Below are 23,223 nucleotides of genomic sequence, written 5' to 3' on the forward strand. Positions count from 1 at the left end.
CAATTATAGCTTCTAGAAAACTCCAACTAATGCAAAATAACAGCCACAAAGAAGAGGGATAAGGAGCCCAGAAATTGCCTCAGTGAATATTTAATCTCCCCACCAAAGAAAAAGACACTGCAGTCAACAGCAACACACTACATCAGAGTATAAGTTTATTTGTATCACTTTCATTTTGTCTAGCAAGAGGAAACGTATAGGTTTTTTAAACAGTGTTGCTACACAAAACTTAAGGATAGTAAAGGTATATCTCAAGTTCCTTCTGAGTACATTTGTTGATAAAATTAAAAGGTACAAAAACTTAAGAGACAGTAGAGACCTAATGACATTCCATCAGCAACAATCAGCTCTCATCAGCAATGGCAGTGAATCTGCCCCATTAGGGCTTCAAATCTTCACTATCAAATACTAAAGAAGCTGCACTTTAGGAAATAAATAAAGTTGGAAAGAAAAGGGGGAAAATGTTAAGACAAGAATCATCTGGACTAGGTCCAATTCATAGATAAGAAATCTATGCTGGAAGCACTTAGGTTGATTTTCAAGAAGCCTGAAGGAGAGAAAGAGCACCTCTGTGCAGGTCCTTTTATGGAGAGAGAGAGAGAGAGAGAGAGAGAGAGAGAGAGAGAGAGAGAGAGGAAAACTCCTTTTGCCCTGTCCTTTAACCCCTTACACAAAATAATGCCTACCTATAATGCTACCTACCAACATCTTTTTCATCTCAAGACATTTTTATGAGAAGGGTCTCTGCACCCATGGAATACACCCTTGATAAAAACATGAGATAGGAAGAGTCAGACTTTCGAGTAGACCATCTCTTTATAAACCCGAAATTGAATGATCTGTGGAAAGCATATAAGATGCTGCTGTTTGTTGAATATATATGTATATATTTTTAAACATTTAACTCAGTAGAGTAAAATGCATCCTTGAAGGATCTCTTCAGAGAAGATGACTCCCACGCGCACATCAAAATCATATGAGACTCTATGACAGTCAGGACTGCTAAGATAACTTTACTCAATGATCCACTGGGTATTATTTATATTAAGCAAGGTGTTAAACAGAAAGATATATGTTCACCTGAGGCATTCACCCGTGTCACAGATGTAATGCACAAAGTCAAGATAGAAAAAGGATTTTCTATCAATAGAGAGATTTTCCAAATATTACTCTATGCAGGCAGCATTATGCCAATTGCAACAAACCCAAGTCAATCAGTCAGTCAACAATAATCATTTACTAAGTGCCTACTAGCCACCACGCACTATGCAAAGTGCTTAGTTCCATATAATTTGGTAAACATTGTTTAAGAATCCTGTGTATTTTAAAACAGGATCCAGATAATCACTTTCTCAGCCATCATCTTAACAAATTCACTTGTTTCCCTGTCCAATCCACTAAACAGCTACCAAAGAGACATTCTTAAAACATAGATCTGACCATTTTACTTTGAACTTATTTGCATATTTATTAATAATAATAATGTATTTTGTATTGCTATATGAGTACAAAACATTTTAAAGGTATTAGAACAGGGGAACCCCATAACAATACAGTACAGTGGACAGAGATCACATGAGAGTGAGGAAGACCTGGGTACAGATTCTGTTTCTGACAAGCACTGGCTGTGTGATCCTGAGAAAATTATTTAATATCTTTGTGCCTTATCCCACCTCTAAAATCAGAAACCAAAAGACAGTCCTATCTTGATCCTGAAGGATCTTGCCCAGAGAGTTTGCCACATTTTGAAACCATGAGAAAACAATAGCTGTTGTGTTCCTCAATGCCACAGTTGTTTTTACTTCCCACGAGAGCAGGTGTCTTGTTGATAGATGAAGGGGTGTCCAATTGTCCAAATTTATCTGCGACTAACAGGACATGTCATCTTTCTTTTCTACTCCTCAGCACCACATAGAATGGTTCCAAAGGAATGGTCTCCCGAAACTGCTATAATGTATGCTAATAAAAACAGTATACTCATAAACTAGCAGCTTCAGATTTTCAGAGGGGTCCGGGGATCCATAAACCACAGGTAGCAGGCGATCGCTACTTCCCCATACACATATATCCTTAGCACTCAAAGGTTATTTATCTCTAATTGCTATGCAAGTACAAATTAGTACAACAAACGCAGTGTGGCTTGCTGGGATGGCACCAGCCGTGAATGGTGAGGACTCCTGCGCAGCTCCCTTAACGATTTCCTGTATTTAATTTCTCCCCCACCGAGGCAGCTTAATGGGAGAAGGCACATTCGTTCACATTTGTTTCACTTCAGAAATTTGGGCAACTTGTCGAGTCATACCTGGGAACTGAGGGTCTACAGGCAATCAAGCTTGAAGCTCAAATAAATAGGAAATCAGGAAAGAGTGGGGAAAGAGCTAAAAAGATTTATTGAAGGCCCTCCCAATAAGGTGATTGATTGAGGTCCTTCAGTCATCCCAAATTGGATGAGCCTGAGCCTGATCATTTCCCTAAGAGAGGTCTCCCAAGAGTGTCAATGTACTGAAGGGTATTGGATTTGGGAGTGTGGAAAGCCTGGATTCAAATCCTACCTCAAACACTTAAAAGCTGTTTACCTTTGGGCTAGACAGTTAACTTCTTCACTTTGTCTCAGTTTCTTCATCTATGAAATGTTCGTATTGTCTTTAGTGGTCTCTAAGATCCCTTTCAAATTCACATCAAAAACACTTATGGTTCTAGGGTAGCAACAACTGACCAAAGAGGGCTGAACTCACTTCAGAACCTTCTTAGCTCTATGACACTGAGAGACTCCTCATCTGCAAAATGAATATAATTATACCTGTACTATTTTTCTCATAGGCACATACAATAGCATGGATAAAGGGAATTCTCTTCTCTATTGCAATGATATATCCAGAGCTAAAATGTATATCTCATAATGGGGTTGTGAGGCTCAAATGAGCACTTTGGAAATCTTAAAGCAATCTATAGACATTGATTAAATTTGACAAACATCTTTTATGCATCAAGGGCAGCTACTTGATGCAGAGATTAGCATACAGATTTTAACTCGGGAAGACCTGAGTTCAAATCCTGTCAGACACTTCCTAGCTGTGTGACTCTCAGAAAGTCACTTAATTTTTGTTTCCCTCAGTTTTGTCCTCTGAAAAATGAGAGGGATGATGGACTTGATGGACCCTTCAGTCCCTTATATCTTTAAATCTACAATCCTATCATTTAATATGTACGAGGAACTCTTAGGACTGTATTCTATAGCAGGGGTATCAGATTCAAATAGAATCTAAGGCCACTAAAATGCAAATAAGGATCTATACAGCTGCACATTGACTTTAAAAATCACATGTGAACATTAGCTATATTCTTTATGTTTTTATTTATTTTGTTAAGTATTTTCCAATGAATTACATTTTAACTGATTTGTAGTGTAAGCCTGCCCACAGCATGCTGGATGCCTCTGGTTTCCAGCACTCTTGTTCCAGAACTCAGTCTGAATTATTTATTAGTCTTGACACTCTTTATATTTACAATGCACTGCATAGTTTGCATCCCTAACTTGCCTATTATTATTGTAACCCTGACTTGGTTGATTGCTTCTGATGATAATGCTATGAATTCTTAGGCTAAAACTAGTGATCCCCACTTTACCAAGGAGGAAATGGTAGGAAATTGACCCTGGCAGGAATGAGAGATGATTAGTAAAGGGTAAAGTACTCCAATGATAGTGAATACCAAAATTTCAGAAGGGAGTGAATTCTGCCTTCTCAAACCCAAGGTGAGGGACAATTCATTGTCAGTCACATAGTTATGGAACTAGAAGAAGTCAATGAAACCAATTCCCACATTTTGCAGATGAAGAACTCTGGAGGTAACAAGATTTACCCAAAGTCACACAAGTGAGGATGAGGATGAGGATGAGGATGAGGATGAACTGAACATCCAAATTCACAGCACTTTCCAAAAGGTTGTGTGGCACAATGGGAAGAAGGTTAAAGTCAGAATGCTAAAATGTCAAGCCAAAGCCTGGCTTGTTTGCTTACTAGCTGTGTGACCATAAGCAAGTCATATCATCTTTTTGTCTTCAGTTTCCTTATCTGTAACGTGAAGAGTTTAGATTAGGTAAATTCTAGGGTCCCTTCCAGTTCTTAATCTCTGATCCTATGAATGGATCTCACTGTAGCATGCTACCTCTTTAATTCCATGGGCAACATTTTGGAGTTTACAACAAATACTTTAGCCTCAAATTCCTGCCAGAAGTGTAAAAGCTGATGGAAAGGGATAATGTATTTCTGGAATCTGGGCAAGAGTCCAAACTCTTTTAGTGGAGTCCTTTCCAAGTTCAGCGATTGAGACTTTTTTCGTTACCTTTTTTTCTTTGTTTTTTCCTTTTTTCTTTTCCTTCCTTCCTTCTTTCTTTCTCTATCTTTCTGTCTTCCTTCTTTCCTCTCCTTTCTTTCTTTCTTCCCTCTCTTTTTTCCTTCCTTCCTTTCTTTCTTTCTCTGTCTCTCTTCCTTCCTTCCTTTCTGTATCCTTCTTCTCCCTCCTTCTCTCCTTCCTTCCTTCTTTCTCTCTTTCCTTCCTTCCTCTCTTCTCTTCTCTTCTCTTCTCTTCTCTTCTCTTCTCTTCTCTTCTCTTCTCTTCTCTTCTCTTCTCTCCTTTCTTTCCTTCCTTCCTTCCTTTCTTTTAAAACAAATTATTCAAGTGGAGACCATCCTGAAATTTTTCAGCAAGGACATGCTTCAAATCAGACACCAATCACTGTAAAATTTAACTGGGCTATAAAAAATATGCAGTGATTTCTCATTACCGTGTACTTAGAACACTTTAATAGTATCTCTAACTGCCAGCCGTGACATTTCTCTCTGCAGGTACAAGTGTTCAAGGGAGACTAGGGATCTGCGAGCAGTAAATTTCCACTGTTAAAAATTAACATGGAGGGAAGGAAAAAAAAAAAAAAAAAAAAAAAAAAGCACCACTCTTACCAAAGTGAGGAGCCTTCTGTCCCAGTGACTTCCAGAAAGTCATAACCATCCTCCAATTGGAAGTCAATGAAGACCAGGGCAATGGTGTCTCCCAGCTCTGCGAGGATGGTCCATGTGCAATCAGCATTGTTGCCATACTCAGAGGGGAAGTGCGGGCTGGAGATGATACCACTCTGGCCCCTCAAGGTCCCACCACAGGCGTCATCCGCTACAGACAAAGAAACAACACAAGGTCTGGTGAGCTAGCAGAGCACACCTTATCATACACACTGTGAGTTATGAGTCTATGGTAGAAGTATTTTATACAGACTTATGAGAAGCATTTTTTTATTTTATTTTATAGCTGGTAACTTCCATAAAACATTTTGAAATGCAATAACCATGCCCGACTCAGCAAGCACTTGAAGCGTGTGGCAGTGCAGGTGGACACTTACCCTTAACAAACAAGGATACTTTCAGGATTTGGGCATAATGAAGCTACTGATGAGTTTAGGGATACAGGAGAGTATTAAAGGATTTTGTTAATTTGGTTTTGGAGCTGGCCCAATGAATGGAAGCAGGTGTGTCCTGTAGCTCCCACTCCCCTCACCCCCATTATCTGATGGAAAGGGCTTCAGTGGACTCCACCATCATACTAAAATATCTCTTATCAATCCATTTGCTCTCTCCCACCTGCCCTTTAGGGTCTAAAATTCCAAATAAGATCTCTCAACAGAGCCAGGGTCTCTAGAAAAATAGCAGTGAAATGAACCTATGTTACTAGGTAGTAAAAGCTAGAGGAAAAAAAAAGATGGAATATATGCATTGTGTGGTTGCTTATGTGTGTGAGATAATCTTTGTCTTCAAATATGTGCAGGAAATTTATTTGTAGGAAAGAGAAAGTAGATTCAGATGACTTAGTTGGGACTCATGGGTAATAGATACAAAGGGATAAACTGAGGGTCAAAATAAATATAAGAATGGGCTATTCTAAGAGAGTGTAGGATGAGAGATTCATAACCTTGGAGATCATCTAGCCCAACCCTTTCATTTTGCACATTGAGAAACTGGGGTAGAGAGAAGGAAAGTGACTAGTCCAAGGTAGTAACAACATAAATAATAAGTAATTGAAACAGGATTTGAACCCAGATTTTTCAAATCCAATGCTCTCTGTACTACACCAAACTTCCCTAGAGATAGGAAACATGTTGAACACTTACTGTGTGCCAGGCACTGTGCTAAGCACTGGGGATACAAAAAGAAGTAAACTTCCTGTCCTCAAGGAGCTTAAAATATATTAAGAAAAAAACAAGCAAATAAATACATGCAAACAAAAGCAAAAGTTGGATCACCTCCTATCAGGGAGATCAGAGAAGACAATTTCATCACCCAATGAGACTGTTATACTAGATCCCTTAAAGATACCTTCCACTCCTGAAAATCTATGATTATAGGCTTAAGAACTGGCCTATTTCGTTAGTAACAAGGCATTGGTGGGCCAACATTGCTCAGAGACATTGGAGCTGAATTTGGTGAAATCCCTGTGGAGAATGGGAAAAGAAGGTGCTTAATTTGAAATCACCAGCAACAATTGGTGCATCTGAAGAGCCCATTTCTGCCTGGGGAGAATGATGGGAGCGAGGTACCATGGGAGCGCTAAAAGTCTCCTGCCTGCTGAGGAGGATGGGAACTGGGTGCTATGGGAGCAGTAAGAGGCCCCTGCCTGGTGAGCACTGCCTGAAGTGTTTCTGCAAATCTCAGCAACAACCTCTTCTAAAGGATGCTTGTAAAGTGCTTGTTTTCTCTTTACATTTGTTTTGTTGCCACTCCAGCCTAGAAGCTGTCAAGAGAAGTCTCATGCGTGAAGAGTCACTGCTCCATGCAGAAACTGGAACTCACACAGGGAAGGGGAAGGAGCTATGTAACTACCCCTGTCCCTCCATCCTACAAACAGCCTTTGCCTACTGCCCATTCCACTCAGGACCTGGGTCCATAGTGTCCTCTCTGATTCATACTTTATTCTACTTCTCTGACTCTCCAAATATTCCTTTGTCCACCAAGGTCCACCTTCTTGAGGTCTTCATTAATTTCCCCTTTTATTGAACTCAACATTTAAAGTCTGCCTTAGACATTTAATACTTGCTGCCCATTGTTATCATCAATGATATCTCATGTAATATTGTTTTTTTCCTATTATTTAACTGTTGTTTATCTGTGTTTCAGGTACATTTATTCCATATTTCTAACTAGATTGTAGATACATGAAGAACAGGGATTGTGTGCAGAGTTGTAGTTAGAAATTCTTGTCCCTGAAACAAAGTCATTTGCTGATACTCTGAGAAATAAAATAAAATGACCAGGGCCACTTGAAGAGCCTCTCTCCTTGCCTCACAGCATAACTGAGGATCCCCAATTCTCCAGTTGTCTGAAGGAGACAGAGGTTGTGGAGGCAGCAGGTGGGGAATAGATATCCCAATAGAGGGAATATGACGATGTGAGTTCTGAGAAAGATGTGCCACAATGAGACGATTCTGGGGAGTGAAGAGGATTCTGGGGGCCGTTCAGGACATGTAGAATATAGTAAAGTGAGAACAGTAGGCTGGACTTTAGCAATGGTAAAGAAATGCACCCCAGGAATACTGGTACCATGGGACAAAGCTATGCCCTTCCCTAGGTTTGAGTAGTGATGGAATGTTATGATTCTTTGTATCCCTTGTGACCTGAACACCAGAACTGCTATCCTCCTAGTCAGTCAGACCAGTAATTTTTATTTTATTTCTAATCAAATTAACTTTTATTCCTTCTCCCTCATATCCCACAAGCAATCAATGACCACATACTGTTGATTCTGCCCATGAACCAGCTCTTGAATTGGTCTCCTGCTCTCCTATTCTATCGTCACCACTCCATTGAAGTCCTCAATGCCTCTCACTTAGTCTATGTGAATAACCTCTTCATTGATCTCTTTTCTTCCGGACTCTTACCTGTGTAATCCAGCCTAAATACACTAACATAGGAATCTCTCCAATAAATTCGGAGACTCAATATTTACTAAGTCCCTACTCTGCTGCTCTCTAGGGTGGGGAAAGGATCTGGGGAAAACATAAAGATAAATAAAACATAGCCTGTGAACTCAAGTTGCTCATAATCTAATCATCCAGATAAGACACATGTAACTACAAAGGTAGTCAGAAGTGTTGGATTTGCAGTCAGGGAGGCTTGAGTTCAGATTTTCCTCAGATACCTACTAGGTGTTATCCTAGGAAAGTTACTTAACCTTTCTGTCTTAGTTTATTCATCCATAAACTGGGGTTAATAATAGACCCGCCTACCTCACAGGGTTGTTGTGAAGATCAAATGAGATATCCTACGGGAAAAGCTTTACAAATTTCAAAGTATTATACACTTACTTACTCTTAAGACACAAAATAGGATATGGGAGGGTTTAAAAGAAGCACAAAGTGTTTTGAGTTCAAAGGAGGGAGAACTCAATTTCCAGCTGATAAATTCAGTAAACCTTCATAGAGGCTATGACTTTTGAGTTGGACTCTGCCTTGAATAGGCAGAAAGAATGAGAAGATGTTATCAAAAAAGGAAACTTTATGTGGGGAACCCTGGTTAAGTATGTGGAGCTGGTTATTAGTCTATTTTGACTGAAACATGGAGTACCTCTAAGGGAAAAGTCATAGACAAGACTAGATAGATTATGTATAGCCTTGGATTATAAGGAATTTTTTTTTCCTAATACATGAAGTAGAGAAATTTATGATTTCTGAGGAGGGGCAGAATTATGACTTGGGAAGATGACATCAGTAGCATTGCAGACTGCATCGGAATGGACAAGCTGAGAAACCATTTAGAAAGCTATTATCCTCATCCAGGTAGCCAGAACTAGTACTGAGTTTATTATAGATCATATAGAGAAGATGAGATGGACATGAGGATACTGTGGGGGAAGAGTAAGATTTAGGGATGATTGGGTGTATATTGTTTAAAAGCAAGAGCCTTTTGACTTTTGTTTTCCTATGATCAACATGTGATATAATTTCTGGCACATATTAGGCGCCTAATAAATGTTTGTTTATTGATTGATTAACTGCTCTAATGTCAGAGTAAGAAGAGGGAGTAAAGATTTGAGTATGGTAGACTAGATAGAGAGGTCATGCAGCTAACATAAGTAGTGAGGGCAGAAGAAGGAACATGCTATGCTAATGAAACTGTTTGGGACATGCTGAATTTCTTGGACCAGTGGAATATTGAGGTGAAAATATCTTATAAGCAGTTGGAGACGTGAGTCTGGAGATTACAGTTGAAAACAGAATTGAGAAACATTTGCATTAAAATAACAGAAGCAGCAGCTAAATGATTCAGTGAATTGTGCTCTAGGCCTCGACTCAGGAAAACCTGAGTTCCAATTGGGAAGCTGTGTGACTCTGTTTGCTTCATTTTCCTCAATCATGAAGTTGAGATTATAATAGCAGCTCTCCCAAATTTCCCAAAGTTGTTTTGAGGATAAAGTAAGATAATAGTTCTAAAGTGAATTGTAAATTTTAAAGCACTATAGAAATTCTAATTCTTGTTCTCCTTGTCCTCCTCTCTTCCTCTTTGGAGGGGGGAGATAATAATTCTAGGTCATCTCTAAAATCTCTTCAAACTTTTGTCCGTCCATGATTTTAATTTTCATAAAGGATTTTCTATACCTATTATCTCTAGTAGATTATCAACTCTTTAAGGTCAAAAAGATCAAAAGTCTTAAAATACTTTCTCCAAGAGCAAATTGGAATTATGCCCAAAGAACTATCAAACTGTGCATACCCTTTGATCCAGCAGTAATTCTACTGGGCCTGTATCCCAAAAGATGATAAAAAAGGAGGAAAGAGCCCACATGTGCAAAAATATTTGAAGCAGTACTTTAAGTATTGGAAAGGAACTGGAAAATGAGTGAAACTGTCCATCAGTTGGGGAATGGCTGAATAAGTTATGGTATATGAATGTAATGGAATTTTATTATTCCATAACAAGTAATCAGCAGGATGATTTCAGAAAGGCATGTAGAGGCTTATGTGAATTGATGAAAAATGAAATGAATAGAAGCAAGAGAACAAACACAAAAACAATAAGATTATGTGATGATCAATTCTTGCTCTTTTCAATAATGAGGTGATTCAGGCCAATTCCAATACACGTATGATGGAGAGAACCATCTGCATCTAGAGAGAGAACTATGGAGATTGAATTTGGATCATAACATAGTATTTTCATCTTTTTGTTGTTGTTTGTTTGCTTTTTTCTTATTTTTTTCTTCTTGATCTAATTTTTCTTGTGCAGCATGATAAATGTGGAAATATGTTTAGAAGAATTGCACAAATTTAACCTATATTAGATTACTTGTTATCTAGGGAAGGGGATGAGGGGAAGGGAAGGAGAAAAAATTGTAACACAAGATTTTACAAGGACAAATGTTGAAAACTATCTTTACATATATTTGAAAAATAAAAAGCTATTAATAAAGAATTTAAAAAAATAATTTCTTCAAGAAAGGAATTATCTACTTTACTGTCTTTTTGTGTCCCTGAGTTCTCAAAATTTGGACCAATGAAGTGCTAGTTCAGATAGGTCCTACTAAACTAAAAGCCTTCAAATACTGTTCTGGGGACAAGATAAATTTGCTGTGTCCAAAGACTGACAGATATGAAAAAGCAAATTATTAGTAAGTTAGACATTTGATGGTAGATTCTTTAGCCATGTCAAAATATGAAAAATTAAATCAACTATCTTGCTTACTTAAAAGACAGTTAAATGGCTGTTTCCAAATACAGCAGCCATTTCAAAATTGGCTACACTCAGTCAGATCATAAACCTGTTAGAGCAGAGGTCAAAATCAATATCAAGTGAGGAGAAAGCATAAAGATGAGAAGATGTCATATGCAATTATAGCAGCTTTGCCCTGACCTTTTAAAACAAGCTGTCAACTCTGAAAAACTAGAAAAGGAAAACAATAAATCTATTGAATTTCACTATTACCGTTCCTTAGAAGGTTTTAAGTGATGTGAAGCAGTCAGCACCACAGGGAGGCCAAAAGACCATAGAATTTATCTTAACCAACAAACACTTATATTTCTTGCCATGCAGACAGACACTATGGCCAAGGTAAATACCAGTTTAGACACACTCATTTGCAAATTATTACAGAAGTGCAAGAATGAAAATTTTGGGCAGTGTCATCTGACAAAAGAGTAAAAACGCAGGCGAAAAGAAAATCTTACCTAGCAGATGAAATCATTATATATAAACTCCTTGTAAGAACAGAGACTGTTTTTCTCTTTCTTATTTGTATTCCTAATCCTTAGAACAGCACTTGGCACATAGTAGGTATTTAATGTTTATTGAATTAATTTATTGAATGAAGCTGGAAGTACAAAATTTGAAATACAATTTCTTCTGTTTCTATTGTAATTTGTTATAATAACAGATGACAATAATAATTAGCATTTATAAAGTGCTTTTTTAAATTTTGAAAAATACTCATTTGAGCCTCATAAAACTCTGTGATGTAGGTATTATTAGTATTTGATGAACTTGAGGTTCAATGAGACTAAGTGTGCTCAGGACTACAGGACTAGTATTTGAAATAGGAGTTGAACCCATTCCTCTTAAACTCTAAGGCCAGCTCTCCACCACATCACACTGCCTTTCTTAGGCTCTACCACCTCCTGATGTGCTACGTGTAGAAGTAAGCAATGGTGTCTAAGAAGACTAAGTTGGAAAGGGCAGCTGGTCCTGATCATAAACAAAGAGAAAATCTGTGTCTGGGGAAAGGGAATATACAGATCTGATTTTTTTTTGTTTTTAAACAATCCCCACATCATCTTCTTCCTCTAGCCCATTCCTTCTTTGTTCTTTATTTGTCCATCATTGCCATGAGTCTGAGAAGCCATACTTGGCCATGTCGCCAGGCTCCCTCCCCTCCCCTCCCCTGTTCTCTGCTAGAATGATGAGTGCATCATGGTCTTGAAACTGGTTAGGATGGTAGAGATGTCACCATTTTTAAGATACTCAGGGATTGAATTCTAAAATGTCTCTAAAATGAATATCTAAAATGGATAAAGAATGGAAAAGATCACAGCTATGATGGCTACCCACCTCCAAAATGTAACAAAGAAACCATCAGCAACTACTAGCCAATATTTTTATTTTCCAGTACCATAAAGCATATTGAGAAGAGTCTATGCATGCATGGAAGGTATATTTGATGAAAAAATGGAAAGGAAATATATTAGATTTTCCAATAATTATCTGCAGCAGATCCCATCTTTCTGGTCATGTAATTGGTTTAAAGGCATGAAAAATATAAAATACTGATTCATCTAATATTTATTAGTTTCTAAAAATCAATAGACTTAGCAGAAAAATGCACCTTTGAAGATTCTTCAAACTCTCTCCTCTATGTATATTAAATTATACAAGATTCTATGACAGATGTGACTATAGACATAACATTGTTCTACATTCCGCTGAGTATTGACATCAAGTGAAGCATAAAACAATTCGACATATGTTCACCTAAGGTGTTCATCAGTGTCATGAAGAATTCCAAATAGAATCCAAACAAGTTTCCAAATCAAGTTTCCAAACAGAATGAGAGAAAGATAAAAATAAATGCCCAATAGGAACCTTGAAATGCAAAATAATTTGCTAGATAGTAAGATAAGTCCTTGATAAGTCTACAATCCATCAATCAACACACCTTTATTAAATGATTACTATGTTTTAGGTACTGTACTAAGTGCTGGAGATACAAAGACAAAAATGTAACAGTTCCTAGTCTAAGTCTGTAGTCTAAGAATAAATGCAAAGTAATGTTCTAGGCAGCCCTAGTATCTGGGGAATCAGGAGAGGTCTCTTGTAGAGGAAAGTAGCATTTGAGCACTAAATGAAGGTGGAGATTCCAAGGAGAAAAAGGGGAAATGGTACTCTAGTCTTGGCAGACAGCCTGTGCAAAGGAAGACAAAGATTTAGGGTTTTTTTTTTTTTAAGAGTCATTACAGTCATTAAGAGGAATAAATAAGCCTAGAAAGGTACTTTGGAAGTCATGAGGTTCATGTAAACTGCATGGCAGTTTTCTTAAAGAATCAGAACAAAGGATTCCTGAACAACTACCAACAATTTTCGAAAGGTCACAGAGAATGGAAGAGGTGCTATAGGACAGAGATTTCCAAAAAAGGAAGAAAGAAAAGTAAAGCCAGTGAACTTTGTTTTAATTTATGGATTAATATCTTAGAAGACATTATTAAAAGGATTGTTCATTAACAGCTAGAAAAAGAAACTAGTGTGTTTTCAATAAATCAATGCAAACCAGATTAATATTATTTGCTTTTTTTTTTTTTTTTGACGGGTTTACTGGTATTTCAGGGAAAATTTTTATGCAGAGTTTATCAACTTTTTAATAAGGTATGTAAAGGAGTCTTTTGTGGAATTCTTGCAGAAGAAAGGAAAAAGGAAAAAAGCATTTATTAAGCACTTACTATTTATCAGGCTCTATGCTAAGCACTTCACTTTACAAATATTATCTCATTTGATCATCAAAACCACCTTGGGAGATTTTTGTTGTTCCATCAATTCAGTCATGTCTGATTCTTTGTGACTCCATTTGGGATTTTCTTGGCAGGGATACTGCAGTGATTTGCTATTTCCTTTTCCAGTTCATTTTACGGATGAGAAAACTGAGGCAAACAAGATTAAGTGACTTGAGTCTTCCTGATTCCAGGCCTGGCACTCTATTCATTGTTCCACTTATAATTTACCAATATTTTAGTAAAGTCTATGCTGAAATATTTCAAGGAACTCCTTGAGAAAGAAAAAGGGGAACAAGTATTTATTAAACACTATTTATCAGGAGTAGCAGTGGATGGAAAGTCAGGCCTGTAAATCAAGAAATCTCACCTTCCTTAGTTCAAATCTGGCTTCAGACATTTATTAGCCATGTGACTCTGGGCAAGTCCCTTAACCCTATATGCCTGAGTTTCCTCATCTATAAAATGAACTTGACAAGAAAATGCCAAACCACTTCAGTATCTTTGCTTAAACAAACAAACAAACAAACAAACAAAAAACTCAAATAGGGTCATGAGGAGTCAGACGTGACTGAAAAGCAACTGACATTTATCAGGACTGTGCTAAGTAAGCACTTTATAATTTGATTATAATAACAATCTTGGAGAACAGGTAATATTATGACCCCCATTTTAGAGTTGAAAAAAATTGAAGCAAACAAAGATTAATGACTTGTCTAGCATCACACAGGTAAGTAGGTATCTGAGGCTGGATTTGAACTCAGGTTCAAGAATCAGACATGACTAAATTGATGGAACAACAAAAATCTCCCAAGGTGGTTTTGATGATCAAATGAGATAATATTTGTAAAATGAAGTGCTTAGCACAGAGCCTGATAAATAGTAAGTGCTTAATAAATGCTTTTTTCCTTTTTCCTTTCTTCTGCAAGAATTCCACAAAAGACTCCTTTACATACCTTATTAAAAAGTTGATAAACTCTGCATAAAAATTTTCCCTGAAATACCAGTAAACCCGTCCAAAAAAAAAAAGGAAATAATATTAATCTGGTCTGAATCCTGACTCCAGGACCAGTGAGCTATCCCCTTCTCCATAGGCACTAGCCAAAGCACAGTTAGATGAATTTAGAACCAGACATAAATTGGATTATTGATGTTGCAAGGCCAATATGGAAGGACATCTCTAGTGTTGTACTCTCAATGTTATTAAATACCTTTATCAGTGACTTGGATATCTGGATCAAATGGGAAAGGACTAAAAGCTAGATGAAATAGCTAATGCACTGGATAATGGAGCTCAAATTCTGAAAGACCTTGACAGAGGATAGAAGATGGGCCAAAAGTAGTAAGATGAAACCTAATCAGGTTAAATTTAAGATTTATCTTGTACTTGGATTTAAAAAACAATCAGCTTCACAAGTGTAAGATGAAGGAACAGTTCAACTTAAAAGATCTGAGAATTGTTGTTAAGTAATTTTCTAGTTATGTTTGATTCTTCATGACTCACTTTGCAGTTTTCTTGGCAAAGCTACAGAGTGGTTTGGCATTTCCTTCTTCAGATCATTTTTACAGATCCAAAAACTGAGGCAAATAGAGTCAAGTGACTTGCCCAGAGTCACAAAGCTAGTAAATACCTGAAGCTGGATTTGAACTCAGGATGATGAGTCTTCCTCCTTTCTGGAATGGTACTCTATCCACTGTAACACCTAACTTTCCCATGATGCAAATTCAGTTTTAGTCACTTGCACAATAAGGCAACTAGATCTTCAGGCACACTAAGAGAGGCACAGAATATTGAATACGGGGAAAAAATAATTCTACTGTCCTCTATGCAGATTTGATCCAAGCTAGAGCACTGTGTTTAATTCTGGATATCAAATTTTAGGAAGAATATTTCTAAGCAGGAGAATATACAGAAGAAGAGGATTGTCATAAGGAAGGGAATTCAGAGTGTGTTGTGTGATGATTAGTAAAGGAATTGGAAATGTTTAATCTCAAGGAGAAATGACTTGAGATTTTTGTTTATAAGTATTTGAAAGGCAGTCACAGAGAAAAGGGATTTATGTTAGTTTTCTAGCTCTAAGGAGCAGAACAGGATCAATTTGTGGAATACATAAGGAAACAATTGCTTAATCTTGAAGAGGTATACAAAAGTGAAATAAATGCATGTTATTTTCCCTCATTGGAAGCTGTCAAATAAAATCTGGATGACCAATTGTTGTGGATGTTATAGGTTTCTGAGGTCCTTTCAATTGTCTGATTCTATGAAGAATTCCTTATGATAAGGAGATTCAATTGTCTGATTCTATGAATAATTCCTTATAATGAGTAGGTTCTGAAAGTGTCGAAGAGTAATTTTACAGAGATTGGTTTATCCATTTACATGTGAAAAGCAAAGTGGATGAAAAATGAATACTATGAAGATTAAGCCATACAACTTAACAAGTAAATTGTTGTCGGTCCATATTTATGAATATCTAAAATAAATGCTGCAGATGGACAACAATCTGGAATCAGATTTGGAAGATGAACTTTGACTAGAAGGCATTTGTAAAGTTGTATACTACTAGCATTGTTTCCAAATTTTGGAAATTATGAGATCGAGTCATATAATAGGAGAATCTAAGAAGAAACAAGATCACAAGGAATCCAAAGGGCAATAGCCAAGCAACCAACCAACTAATCAATCAATTAAGCATCTACTATGTGTCAGACACTGCCAAGCACAGGGCATACAAAAAGAGGCTCCTTGAGGAGTTTACAACTTTATATAGAAGAAAACATGAAAATGAAAATTTATAAAGCAAACTACAAATACTAAATAATTAAGAGAGAAGTCACTAGAATTAAGAAGGATTGGGGTAAAGGATGGGATTTTAGTTAAGAGTTAAAGCCAGGAAGGTCAGTAAGTAGAGTTGAGGAGAAAGAATACCTAGGCATGGCCACAGAGAATGTCAATAAATTCAGTAAGTGTCTGAGAAGAGAATTGACTCTGACTCCAAGAACAACCCATTTTCTGCTATACTGAATGCTAAAAGAATCAGAGGAAAACCTAAGATAAGCTCAGCTGATATTCTACAGAGTTTTTATAGAAAGATATAACTAAGAGTTGTTCAGGATTAGAAGTCATGAAGGGATTGCAATCTGCACTCGTGGTGGAAGGAACCACACTGAGGAAATCAAGAATCAAGAATCAAGAGATCCAGTATTTTAAGTATCAAAGTAAGTGCATAAGAAAGCTTTGGAGAAACAAGGTGGTGTAATAGAAAGTGTGGGATGTGGAATCCAGAGAATCTGGTATCCAATCCCACCTGAGCCACTTACTATCTTTATGACCCTATGTCAGTCATTTATTCTCTTTTGGCATCTTTTCCTTTTTTTGGATGTCCCCTCCAGTTGTGACTCTGATCTTATGACCCTTTCTGCCCAGCCTGACTATCCTAGAGGATTTGGGATTATGACTTTAAAGTTGAAGAACCCTTAGGGGTCACCTAACCCATTTTGTAGAGGAGAAAACTGAAATCCAGAGAGGTCAAATGATCTGTTAAGGATGAGTACTAAGTGACAGAGCCAGGTCCTCAAAGTCTATCTTCTCACTCCACACACAAGATACTTTCCACAATATTAGAACATCATTTGCAAAGGAAAATTGGTAGGGGGAGATAGAGATGCTCTCCTTTGTCTCACCTGGTGTGAAATCCTGTTCTGACTTCACAAGTACATCTGTATTTTTATTCCAGATAGTGTGTAGTGTGCGGACAGTGTGAGGTTGTGAAGTCTGACATCTCCGACACCCACTGCTTGTCTCATTTGAATGTGAACAAGCTTCGCCATAAACAGAACTTGCGAGATCAGCAATGGCGTTCTGAGCCTCCACTAGACAAATGGGAAGCTTGTAAATGTCAATTCCCTATAAGCAAAGATTTCTGGGTTAACAACAATGAGGGACCATGCTTCCATCATGCTGCTTGCCAGAAGGTCTCCCCAAACTGGCTCATTATTGCAGGAAACCTTGCCATTAGCCATTTTGACATCAAATGGAATAACTGAGATTGCTAGCCCACCTTCTGGATCATATGGACATTAGTCTCCTGGATAAGACATTGCTCAAACAATAAGGGACTTTTTTTTTTTTTACAAGGAGGTAGATTCCAGGGGAGAGAATGGAATAGACTAGGGATAGAGTCCCAGTCCATAGCTAGGGTTCAGAAATTTTTTTTCTGGGTGAAGCTTTTAAAGGACTCATACATGACTTCCTTATGATATTGACTTTGTTTTCATTTTTCCCCACTAGCTTCCTTCATTATTCTTCCTTTCTTCTAATTAAGGCGGTCTCAGATTAAGCATCGTCTCAGATATACTCTGTGAACCAAGTATCATCAATCACTGCCTACTGACCAGAGCAAGCTAGTTCCATTAATAAGAAACTCCTCCAAGCTAACTCCCTATCCCAGCATCAGAGCACAACTGCCAGCATACATAGTTCCCTTGATCAAGAAAGTACTCATAATAGGCAGGGGAAAATAATTCCTACTGAAGATGAAGGGGAAAGAACAGTGCTTTGTATTTTATTATCTGAATTTAACAAATATCATATAAGATGAGCATTTTCATATAGATTGCAGATCAAATAAAGAGTACTGTATATGTAGCTGGGATTCTGTACCATGACATATAGTTTATTTTCTTTCTATATATACAACACGTGCAACATGTTACTCTCAAAACTTTCCTGCTTGTCTGTTTCTTATTGATTTTCCTTCTGTTTTTATGCTTTGTTAACCTGTTTATTTTTTTTTCTTTCCATTTTTGGTAAGTCTATTGCTACATCCCTCCCATTTTTTCTTTCAAACTCCTCAAAACTCAAAGAGAAATGCAAATTCCAAGTATCAAATATACATAGTTAAGCAAAATAATTTCTAACCTGACCATGGCTGAAAAATTCTTGTCTCATAATATATAACATTTCACTCTCAGAAGATGTATAATTTGCCAAAATAATTATTAGTTATAGTGTTGCTTAAGTCTTTCTTAATTCTTTATCCTTATAATGTTGTTATAGCATAACATTATATTCATTTCTTATTAATGGAGCTAGCTAGCATGGGTATAGTTCTGGTTCTGCTCACTGCACTTATTTTGTATCAGTTTTCACAAATCTTCCCAAGTTTGTCTGTATCTGTCCCTTTAATCATGTCTTCAGGTACAATAATATTCTATTGCATTCACCATAATTTGTTCAAGCATTCTCCAATTGATGGGTACCACTTTCACTTCTTTGCTACTTATGAATCTTTTTTCCTATTTCTTTGGTGTCTTTGGGATATAGGCCTAATAATAAAATTAATGAATCAAATGATACAAAAAGTTTAGTGACTTTTAAAATATATTTTCAAATTTCTTTTAGAATGGTTTGATCAATTTATAGCTCCACTAAGTCAATGGTCCATGTATTTCTATGAGAATAGCTTTGATGTGAATTAGTAATTAAAACCATTCATGTTTGATCGGAACCAGGGTTTCTTCAGACAAATGAAATCCAAGAAGCCTAGATGGATAGATAAACCCATTGCAGGAGTAGAGACTTGGAGGTTGTATGGTGTGTCAGATATAGGCTATATTAGCAGAAACCTGCTTACTTCAGGAAAGCATAATAGCATGAACACTGGATCAAGAATAAGGGAGCCTGGTTTTGAACCCTGATTCTGCTACTTTTCAGCTATGTGACTCTGGACACTTGGGCTTGACTTGAACCTTGGCTTTTTCAACTATAAATTGAGAGATTAGATTAGATGCTCATTAATGTCCCTATCAGCATTCTATCTATAAATCTATATATGCTCTCTTTTCCCAATGCTTCAGTCTTTGAGTTGCTTAAGGAGTCAGGATTGTAGGAGTCCCAGGACTTTCTGGGTCTGTTCCTTTCTGACTCAGCTACTCCAATAAGGTGATGAGTGAGGGTACATAATAGCATATCTGTCATGATAGGAGACATTCTGAGTACACTTTATAGTTACTATTTCCTATTGGTACAACTTCCCAGGTTTAATTGAATAAACATTTTTCATCAATACCTAGGTTGGCTTTAGGATATACAATGTTGTGTACATGAACATGACCTGGACCAGTAGATGGAAAAAGGTCATGAAGAGATTATAGAGATTTCTAAATCTAGGATCCCCCCATGAGCCTGGCACTGTATAGGGATGGATTCCATACTCAATCTGGTATCCTCTTATATATACATCTCCATACTTGCGTTGGACTATCATTTCTTAAGAGTACACTTTGATTTGGTCTCATTGTTCAATCATCTCAATTATGTCTGACACTTTGTGACCTCATTTGGGGTTTTCTTGGTAAAGATTCTGACGTGGTTTGCATTTCCTCTCTGACTCATTATATACACAAAGATCTGAGACAAATAAGATTAAGGGATCACACAACTACTAAGCACCCAAGGAGGGGTTTGAACTCATGAAGGTGAGTCTTCCTGACTCCGGGCCCAGCACTCTATCCACTTCACCACCTACTTGCCCATATACCTTACACATGTGTTCAACTACCTTTTCTTAAGGCTGTCCCTTGGTCCTCGGTCCCAAATCTGCCACTTTTAGTCACCAGAGAGCCTGGTATTCTTGGATGGATGTGGCATTCCTCCCACAGGCTTTCAGCACAAATCATCCTACTAGCCTGCAATCACAATTCAGTGCCAAGTTTTAAAGAGGCCAGTTGTAGATGTTAGGGCTATGACTCATGCTTAGTATGGCTTATCTTCCACAACCAGTGGACGTTAGAAAAGACAAACCATGGCACTAACCAAATCCTGCCATGCTAAACTTTATATCTTCATTAGGAGTTGCCTTATAATCATAGCATGGCAAAATGGAGATGGGACTGAACTTGACCTCAGAGAATCTGGATTCAGATCTGCCACTTACTACCTGTATGAACTTGGGTAAATTGCTTAATTTCTCTAGAGTTCAGGTTCCTTATCTGTAAAATCAATCAATCAATATGTATTTATTAAGCACCCAGCATGTATCAAGTGCTATAGTAGATCCAGGTATCACAAGTAAATGAAATAGAGCCTGCTCTGAAAAAGTTAACATCTTATTAAAATGAGAATTATATGAGATGGCCCCTTAACTGGATGACTCTGAACAAGTCACTTGATCTGGTTGATTTTTGGTTTCTTGCTCTGGAAAATTAATTGATTGGACTTCATAAACTCTCGAGTTCCATTCCAGCTCTGATCTATGCTTCTATTTTTCAGGGAGCTTTAGCTTCACAAACTTCAGAGAGCTCATGAAATCACTATTCACAGTTTTCTATGATCTCAACCCTCATCTTAATGAGTAGAAATTATGGAAGGAGAAATTGCTTCTTTCTCATCAGATTTTTGTAAAAGTAGAATGGGCTTGTTCAAGAGGTCCACTTTCACTGGAGAATTTTAAGCCAAAACTTGGTGACTATTTGGAGGTAATGTAGAGAGGTTTTGTTCAGAAGTGGGCTGCAATAGGAGTTCTCTAAGTTCCTTTTCAACTCTGAGATAATAGGAATCTGTGATTCCTTTTAGTGACATAATAGAGATCAGACAAAGGTTTGCCTGGACAATTAGGAAGAACCTTCTTCAGATAGGGAGTCATGTGACAACAGACAACAGACAACAGATAAGCCCATACTAACCAGCACACAGGCCCTTCAGGACTTTGGATGAGGGGAGAGAGGGAGCCAGGAAGGAAGGAATAAGCATTTATTAAGCACCTATTATGTGCCAGACATTATGTTAAGCACTTTAGACATATGACCTCATTTGATACTGAAGAAGGATACTCAGTGCCATGGATAGTGATGAGAAAGCTCAGCTTTGTCACTTGTGTATTGGAAATAAGCAAGAAAGACATAGCTCTCATTCTCAACTATTAGTCAGAGTTCCCATAGCCATGAGGGGAGCAGACAGCCCTTACACTAATGGGTATAAGGTAGAGGGCAAGATCTAAGAGGTCAAGGAAATACCAAGTATGAGAAAGTGGGATCAGTTTTTTTTGAGCAAGAGTGATGCTAACCAAAGAACTGGGCCTGGAAAAATGGAGAGTAGGTATATATTTCTGAACAAGGGAGCTATTTTCATCAGAGGACCAGAGATAGGATAGGACTTCAGAGTTGATCTATCCTAACCTGTACCTATCTAGAAATCCCTCAAACAAGCATCAATTAATCAATTAGTCAACAAGTATTTATTAAGTGCCTATTATGTACCAAGCACTGTCCTATGTTCAGGGAAAACAAAGATGAAACAATCCCTGCATTTAAGGAGTTGTCATTCTATTTGGGGAGAGAAAAATAAATGAATCAACAAGCATTTATTATGCTAGTAGTGCTAGCATATCTGGGGATACAAAAGCTAAAATAATATAGTCCCTGTCCTCAAAAAGCTTACATTCTATTGATGAGAACAATATGAACACAAACACACTGTATCAAACATATCAGGTAATAATGTTCCTGATAGCTTTCCTGACAACAGTCATTCAGCTTCCACTAAAAAACTTCACTGATAGGGAACTCATTGTCTCTCCAAGTAGCTCATTTGACTTTTGAACAGCTCTGATCCTTAAAAAGTTCTCTCTTAACATGGAGCTGAAAGCTGCTTTCCTTCTACCCATTTCTCCTATCATAGTTCTGCTCTCTGCTGCTAAGTAAAACAAGTCTAATGGTTTTCCCAAATGACAGTCCTCCAAATACATGAAGACAGATATCATGTTCCTTCTAAATCTTGGCTAGTTAGTTGAGCATTTATATCAGTGACTTAAATGAAAGAATTGATAGATAATATGCTCCCCAAGTTTGAAGATGGCTCAAAGCTAAGAGGCAGAGTTAACAAGCTAAATGAGAGGACTGGAATCCAAAAAGTTCTCAACAGGCTGGAACACTGAATCAAATCTAATAAGATGAAATATAATAGAAGGAAACCTGAGTTGCTTTTTTTTTAAGGTGCAAAAGAATAGGATGGGAGAGTCATAGCAGACAACATATAAAAAGTTTTTGTGGATTTTAGTAGATACAAACTCCATATAAGTCAATAACATGAGGCAGCAGACAAAAAAGTTAATTTAATCTTCTGCTGCATTAGCAGAAGCATAATGGATGGAAACTTCTAGATGTCTCAGTGTCCCCTGGGGCACTTGCCTTCAGAGACAGAAACCTGGAGGCAAGCCCAGTTGCCCACGAATTAGAATCTGATGTTATAGCTCTTGTCATTCCTTGTTGGAACAATGCTATAAGGGGCTGGGAATCTGGTAGAGTTAATAAGGACACAAGCTCTACAACTATACATATCCCCTCTCCCCTCACCCCGATCAAACTTTTAATAGAGGAGCCCAACCAAGAGCTCTCAGCCATTCACACTCACATATCACACCTCCTGTGACAAGGTCTACTCATCACAAACATTACTTGTCCTGAACTGTTCCTCTGAAGCTCAGGCAATTTCTAACAACTCCAATGACACATAAAACATACTACAGACTTCTGCAGACTCTTTTAATGTCCCTCCCACCCTGCCTTGAAAAATCTCAATCTTCCTAATATTACTGTGGAGAGTAAATCTGGCAACAATACCCACATTTGTTCTCACAACAGCCTGATCTGAAAGAATGAAAAGGAACTATGTTAACCATGATATGCTGCTGTCAGACTAAAGCTGTAAT

General features: G+C 37.5%; 1 protein-coding gene across 1 annotated transcript in view; it reads right to left on the reverse strand.

Moving 5' to 3' along the window:
- CSMD2 (CUB and Sushi multiple domains 2) overlaps positions 1-23,223 on the reverse strand; it is a 994,819-nt gene that overhangs the window by 567,560 nt on the left and 404,036 nt on the right. Inside the window, exon 5 of the mRNA XM_031962095.1 lies at positions 4,962-5,169. Within this exon, the coding sequence (XP_031817955.1) occupies positions 4,962-5,169 (208 nt within the window). The remainder of the gene's footprint in view (positions 1-4,961; positions 5,170-23,223) is intronic.

The sequence above is a fragment of the Sarcophilus harrisii genome, chromosome 3 (assembly GCF_902635505.1).
Source record: "Sarcophilus harrisii chromosome 3, mSarHar1.11, whole genome shotgun sequence".
NCBI lineage: Eukaryota > Metazoa > Chordata > Mammalia > Dasyuromorphia > Dasyuridae > Sarcophilus > Sarcophilus harrisii.